General features: G+C 36.4%; 1 protein-coding gene across 1 annotated transcript in view; it reads left to right on the top strand.

The window, feature by feature from the left end:
* sprb (sepiapterin reductase b) overlaps positions 1 to 2,887 on the top strand; it is a gene marked incomplete at both ends in the record, with an annotated part of 4,283 nt that extends 1,396 nt beyond the window's left edge. Inside the window, 2 exons of the mRNA XM_079382536.1 lie at positions 315 to 605; positions 2,697 to 2,887. Of these exons, the coding sequence (XP_079238662.1) occupies positions 315 to 605; positions 2,697 to 2,887 (482 nt within the window). The remainder of the gene's footprint in view (positions 1 to 314; positions 606 to 2,696) is intronic.
* Positions 2,888 to 7,561: the final 4,674 nt, after the last annotated feature.

The following is a 7,561-nucleotide window of genomic DNA, read 5'->3' as shown; positions in this document are numbered from 1 at the left end:
CTGAATAATTAAGTGAGTTTATGCTTAAAACAAAAACAAATATCTACTAATGAGGTCAGAAAAATAAACTTAAATTCAAAAGGAAAACAAGATTGGCACATATTTTTCTTGTTGTAAGCATACATTTTCTTGCTTTTTTTTAGAAAACAAGACTTTATATCTGTTGTCATTTTGCTTTTCCAGTAAATGTATCTCGATGTAATGATGTTTAGAAATTTTCACTAGAAAACAAGACAGAAATCCTGAGTAATAAAGTAGTAGTTTCTCCTGTAATGTGAAGAAGGTGAGTGATAGTTTGTCCTCTTTGGTTTTAGCGTCTCTGGGCGATGTGTCTCGCCTCGCTCTGACGTTCACGGATCCGGCCGAGGTCAACCGTTACCTGTCCCTGAATGTCAGTGGAGCGCTGAGTCTGACGGCCGGCGTTCTGCAAGCGTTCCCTCGCCGTCTGGGTCTGCGGCGTTCGGTGGTCAACATCAGCTCTCTGTGTGCGCTGAAGCCCTTCCCGTCCTGGGTCCTGTACTGCACTGGGAAAGCTGCCCGCGACATGATGTTCCGCGTGTTAGCCGAGGAGGCGCCGGACGTAAGAGTGCTCAGTTACGCACCCGGTGAGTGCCGAGGATCGCTCGCATCTATCACTAACACACACAACGTTATTCAGGAGAGTCACACTATTTCTGACTGTTGAAGGGTTTCAATAAAAGACTTACTGAAAATAAAATCACAAAAATATGAAATTAAATAAATCATTTAAAAATAAACAAATAAAATAAAACACTAAAAATCAAACCATAGAAATGTAAAATTAAAATAATTAATTTAAAACCAATTTAAAAATCATTTATTTGCAATAAATAATTGCAACCCTGGATCACAAAACCAGTCATAAGGGTATTTTTTTTTTAATTGAGATGTATACATCATCTGAAAGCTGAATAAAATAAATAAAATAAGCTAAATAAAGCTTTGCATTGATGTATGGTTTGTAACTATTTGAAAATCTGGAATCTGAGGGTGCAAAAAAATCTAAATATTGAGAAAATCACCTTTAAAGTTGTTCAAATGAAGTTCTTAGCAATGCATATTACTAATCAAAAATTAAGTTTTGATATATTTATTGTAGGAACATATCTTCATGGAACATGATCTTTACTTAATATCCTTATGATTTTTGGCATAAAAGAAAAATCTATAATTTTGACCGATACAATGTATTGTTGTCAGTTGTGGGTGAAGGGATGAGAGCGAGGACTCAATTGCAGGAGGAAATAGGGCTTTATTAATGATAAAATAAACAAACAAAAACTGCCCCGTAGGGGAAAACAGACTGACAAGGCAGAACTAGGCTGGACAAGGCTGGACAGGACTTCACATAGGGTAACATCGACGACGAACCGGCACAGAACTGCAAACACAAGGAGATTATAAAGGGAGCAAATGAGGAGGGTAACGAGTAAGCACAGGTGGAGCAAATTAACCAATAATCAGGAAACAAAACAAGGAGGGTGGGGTCAAGACAATTGACATGAGAGCACACAGCACATCGAACCAAACAAGACAAGTGTGCTCACACAAAACAAAATCACTAGCCATGTGCAAAACAGGACACGAACACGCAGCTATTGAGGAGACTCATAAGCAGCATGTTCACAAAACATGACAAACATGAAAGCACGCAGCCAGTGAAAAAAAACACAAGCTGCGTGCAACACAGAGCAAGACAAAACAAGAGAAAGCACGCAGCCAATGAACGAGCTGCGTGCAACACAACGAAAAAGCAAACACACACTCACAGAGGACAGAGGAGCGCACGGCCCGAGCGAACTCGAAATTGCACGCTCCCACAGCGAGAACAAACCTGGAGCGTGAGTGTTCGAACCCCGACACAAAACCAGAACAGAGCCTGAACAAGACAGGAGTGCCGGGCTCCGAACACCACGCCCCAACATGAAACAGAGCACGCAGACAGAGAGCGCATAAAATCATAAAAATGTAAAATTTAAATAAATCATTTTAAAATAAAAACAATTAAAATTAACACTTACTAAAAATTAACTCATAAAAAATTAAATAAGTTAAAAACAGCAAAATAAATTCAAATGTAAAGTTAAAATAGCTAATTTTAAAATGAAAACAACTAAAACAAACTTGAAATAAAAAACTAAAAATTAAACAATTACAATGAACACACTTAAAATTAAATAAAAAAAAAATAAAAATAAAACACTTACTTGAAATTAAATCATATAACAAAACAAATAACATAATTTTAAAACAAAAACAATTAAAATAAAACACTTGAAATTGAATCATAAACCTGTAAAATAAATCACTTAAAAAAATAAACAACAAATATAAAAATTTAACAATTAAAATATTTTTTGGGGAAAAACGTATAAAATAATAATAAAATAAAACACGAAAACCTAAATCATAAAAGTGCAGAATTAAAGAAAATGTAAATAAACAGCTAATTTTAACATTTATAAAAATATAAAAATATTAACTCATTAACTTTTTAAGACTATTTTAGCTCAGAGGTGTTTGGTTTGGGAATGGCGATGTAACACCAGGAAAAACACAGCTAATAACAGACAGATAACAGAGAGACAGATAGATAACAGGCATCATGTGCTTTTACAGTGATTTTTACAGTGAGTCAGTCAGCGTTTATGAGATCAGTGTATTTTCTATGGCAGGTCCTCTGGACACAGACATGCAGCTGCAGGCGCGCCGTTTCTCCGGAGATCTGCAGCTGCGGCGCTCCTTCTCCTCCATGTTCTCCGAGGGCCAGCTGCTCTCCTGCGAGGAATCCGGAGCCAAACTCATGAAGCTCCTGCTGGACAACGACTTCCAGTCCGGCGCGCATCTGGACTTCTATGAGCTCTGATGCTCACAGCTCTCATACTGTACATACTGTGCACTGATGTTGAGTCTAATGTTGTTGATAGATTTGTATTCTTTTAGGTTTTAAAAATCTGTAAATCTGTTTAGAAATACTGTGTTTTTATAAAAGGAATAAATTAATTAATGTTCAGGAATTCTGTGTCTTTTACTGATCAAGCAGCTGAGGACATCTAGTGGTGTTCCTGCACAAATACACAGCGAAGAGATGTGCATCTAATTTATTTATTTGTTCCCTTAATAAACAGATGCTGGGGTAAAAATGGGGTTAAAGCCACATTTGATTTGGTTTTCTTTTAATCCACCTCTTTTAGAAACATCCTAGGTTCAGTTTGCACTGAGAAATTCACCCCATTCATGACGCAACGATTGCTAGGTTTATCTAATATTTCATTCTTTAAAATGTTATAGATTTAATGATTCAAATTACTATATATATTTGGAGACAAAAGTCTTATTGATTTTCAGTTTTGTTCAATGTAATTTAATCAACAGTTTTTCAATAACTACAGAATATGTAAAAGTATAGTATTAGTATTTTTTTTTTTTTTTTTTCATTTGACAAGATATTGGGTAGATTCAGATAATATGATTTATTAATTTGGGTATCCACCTGATAATAAATTATGATATATAATATCCATCCATCCATCATCAACCACTTATCCGAACCCGGGTTGCGGGGGCAGCAGTCTCATCAAGGAACTCCAGACTTCCCTCTCCAGCGTGTCCGGGGTCTTCCCCGGGGCCTCCTCCCGGTGGGACAAGCCAGCAATACCTCCCCAGGTAAATGTCCAGGAGACATCCGGAACAGATATCCGAGCCACCTCAACTGGTTCCTCTCGATGTGGAAGAGCAGTGGCTGCCACCCTGTGACGGAAGCTCATTTCGGCCGCTTGTATCCGAGATCTTGTACTTTCGGTCATGACCCAAAGCTTATGACCATAGGTGAAAGTAGATTGACCGGTAGATCGAGAGCTTCGCCTTTAGGCTCAACTCCTTCTTTACCACAACAGACTGGTACATTGACCGCATTGCTGCTGTCACGCTGAAGGTCCAGGCCCGGACAACATCATCTGCAAATAGCAGAGATGAAATCTTGTGGTCCCCGAACCAGACCCCCTCTGGCCCCTGGCTGCGCCTAATTCTGTCCCTAAAAATATAGAACAGAGCCAGTGATAAAGGCCCTGCCGGAGTCCAACATGCACCGGGAGCAGGTCTGACTTACTGCCGGCAATGCAAACCAAGCTCCAAAATTCACTTTTCAAGTTGTTTGAACATAAATGTGTGTTGGAAGTGTGTGTACACATCCATCCTATAATGATAAAAATCCACCCAGTGTTTTTTTGAAAATCTCCCCTTTCTCAAATCAAGCTGTTCTGAGATTCCTCTCAGAATGACGTAGTTCTGTACAGACTGCTCCCACGAGAGTTAATTGATGAGGCCGTTTTACCTTAGACCCGCCCTGAGTGAACTGAGAGCAGGGGAAGACAAGATGTCTCTGATTAAGCGATTGAGGTGTTTTGTTGTTGGATGTAATAATGAATGCAGCAGTCGTCATTTACTCCCGACATCTGAGCCGCTGAAGATGCAGAGGATTAACGTTATTTTCATTTTGAAGTGAATGCGCCGATCCCGCTCTGCCTAAATGTGTCCGTGTTCACGTGAATCATTCGTGATCCAGCCTCACCTACATAAGAAGTGAGTATAAGGTTTTTTTTTTTATTAATCTTTGCAAATCGCCTTTCCTAATAATGTACTAGTTAGCAAGTTTCTCAGGTAAAGTAATCTGTACTGCTCTTCACTCCACGGAAGAGAGGGGCGCGGTAAATACGTATATTACTCTAGCTAAAGGATTTGTATCAATACTGCCTCGCCAGCTCATAAATGTATGATTAAAATATAATTTTTCCTATAATCATTCACTATATTGGTAAAAGCTGATTTTTTGTGTCATCTGAATAGCCACTGAGATTTGACTAATATGATCTGACATTAACACTTACAGGCTGTATACCCGTCACATGACGCGTCTCTTTGATGGAGACGGTTCCCATGGTAACAGCTGCGTGGTGATGTCATCAGTGAATTTGTGAATGGAGACCAAGAGCTGAAATAACCTGCTGATGATGATCATATATATGCTGCTCTCCTGGAGGAAAAAGAGCAAAGTGACCAGACACCGATGGGCGTGATTGGAGAGAACCAGTCTGTTTCTGTGATTCAATCAAGACTTTTTCTATGAAAAATCGAAGGTGTATATTTAAAACTTAAACCTACATGGCAATACTTCACCTCAAATAAACAAAAACACTAACAAGCTATGCTCCAAACACTTTTTAGGCACTTACATCAATGCAAAGAGTAAAGGTGGATGTAAATGGTTAAATACATGCAATGATGGCAAGACTCATCGAACATCAGTATTCAAATATAGCATCATCACAGCTGCTTTTAAAAATTGAATATTCTATTAATACAAGTCAGAGAGAGTTTAGTGTTAAATTGCTGTAAAAGTATTACATTTTAAAATTAATAATCAATCATTTATATCCACCAAAAAAGGATTAATGGAGTCTGTATGTTAAGCATTGGAGCATTAATTAATTGTATAAGTTTTGTATACTTGGTGTTAGAGGAGCAGAATGTTTGCAAAACACTGAAATATTGTGAGAACTCTCAAAAACAATCTTTGGAAAACATATTTATACTCATACCAATATGAAAAAAATACTATAGTAATTTATAGTAAATAATATAGTGTTTTTGAACCATATATAGTAAAGTGTAATATATTGTATATATTATAGTATTTACAACACTTTGTTAATGAATGCTACAGCATACTGTAGTATTAACTATAGTGATCTGATAAACTCTGATAAATACTGTAGTATACTTTAGTTTTTACTACAGTAAACTGTAGTGTATTGTAGTATAATATACCCTACATTTGTAGAAAACTTAGTACAGTATTGAGTAAAGTCATTTGTTTATATTGATTGTCATTTGTTTTTATTGATTTCTATATTACCACAGCAACACAGAAATTCAAGTACTTTACTATAGTATGGTTCAAAAACACTATAGTATTTACTATAAATTACTATAGTATTTTTTTAGGTGAAAGGTGAACCAACTCAGGGGCTGCTTTGGGACTGATGGTGCATTCATGTCGATCAGATCATATTTATGAGCTAAATGCAGATGAACGCAAGCACAAAGTCGTAATCACCAGTGGGGAGTTGTTCAGGATTTTTTTAAGCAAACGATCTGTACAAGTTGGGGGCGTGTCAATGAGAAACATGGCGGAATCGATGGATGCAACAATATTCCACAATATAGGTACTAAGTAGTGACTTCGTCAAGCTGTTTTTAAATACAAAAAAATAAAATATGACAGGATTGTAATATAACAATTAATAACAAGTTTTTATACAACAGTTTAAAGTGGCTAAATTTTAAGAAACGCAAAACACACCTGATGCACATTCTTTGCTCTTAATTTTCTTTATGCAGAGTTAACCAACCTTGCTATATTTTCGTGTAATTTATTAAAAGAAGGTACACCTCCATCTTGTGCCAATGAAAGTGGTTTAAACGCACCTGACAGGCTAGAGGGGATACAGCTAAAACACAAAAACATTCTACCTAGTAGATTGTGTTTTATTAACGTCTACACCTACACCTACCCCAAACCTAAACCTACCCCTTACAATAATGCAAAACCAGTAATTATTGTTGTACACTGTGACAAATATTAGATTTAAATCAGCACAGCCAGCGAAGGACCGAACACAACTGTTATAAATGAGTGCACCTTTTTTTAAACAACCAAACTGCTAACTGGATAAATTTTGGCTCAGGTGTGTATTTTTATTGGAATTTTAATATTCCACCCTCATTTCCTTTAATAAATCTATTTTACACCAAGTACAAAAAATATTTCTTCTCAGTGCCTTTTGGACGAAAATGTCCCCATTGAAACCCATTAAAACTGCTATTTTTAATCGCAGTGCCGTTTAACTGTAAAATGATGCAGTTTTTGTTAATAGGCTTTTATTCTGTTGGCAAGGCTTCAAAATTTAATTTTTTACTATTTTTTACCAGATGGTGCCATTTTTTCAGGTTTGGGTCTATAAAGCAAATACTCGCTTTATTCCTGTTTTCTGCTTCTGCGTATTATAGAGCCAATTGGATAAATAATGCAACTATAATTGTGTAGGTGTGTTGGTATGGATGTCAGTGTGGTTTGTATGTGTGTTATTAAAAAAAAATTGTCTGTGTGTGTGTGCTTGTAATATTTGAGAGAGAAAAACTCTACTGTAAATCACAAACCCAAGCACTGTGTCACCAGCAGAGTTTTGCTGGCATCTAATGCGGAAAATTTGGTACTGCGTCCAAACTAAATCTTACTGAAAGCTCATTTTTTGAGATATCAACCTCAAATTTGGAACACAACTTGTTCAGATTTATGGCTTTGATTTTCTAGCAGGTTTAGAGTACAACATGTTTCATAAAATATATATTTTATATAAAATACTGTTCATAAATCATTTTCATAAACTTAAACCTGTAAACTTTTTTTTACTTCAACAATCTGCCATGGGTCTTCTTTAAAATGAGACCAAACTTAACTCTGTGCTCCCAAGTTTCAAAT

This window comes from Barbus barbus (genome assembly GCF_936440315.1).
Source record: "Barbus barbus genome assembly, chromosome: 28".
Classification (NCBI taxonomy): Eukaryota; Metazoa; Chordata; class Actinopteri; order Cypriniformes; family Cyprinidae; genus Barbus; species Barbus barbus.
This window is presented reverse-complemented; position numbering and strand designations above follow the sequence as displayed.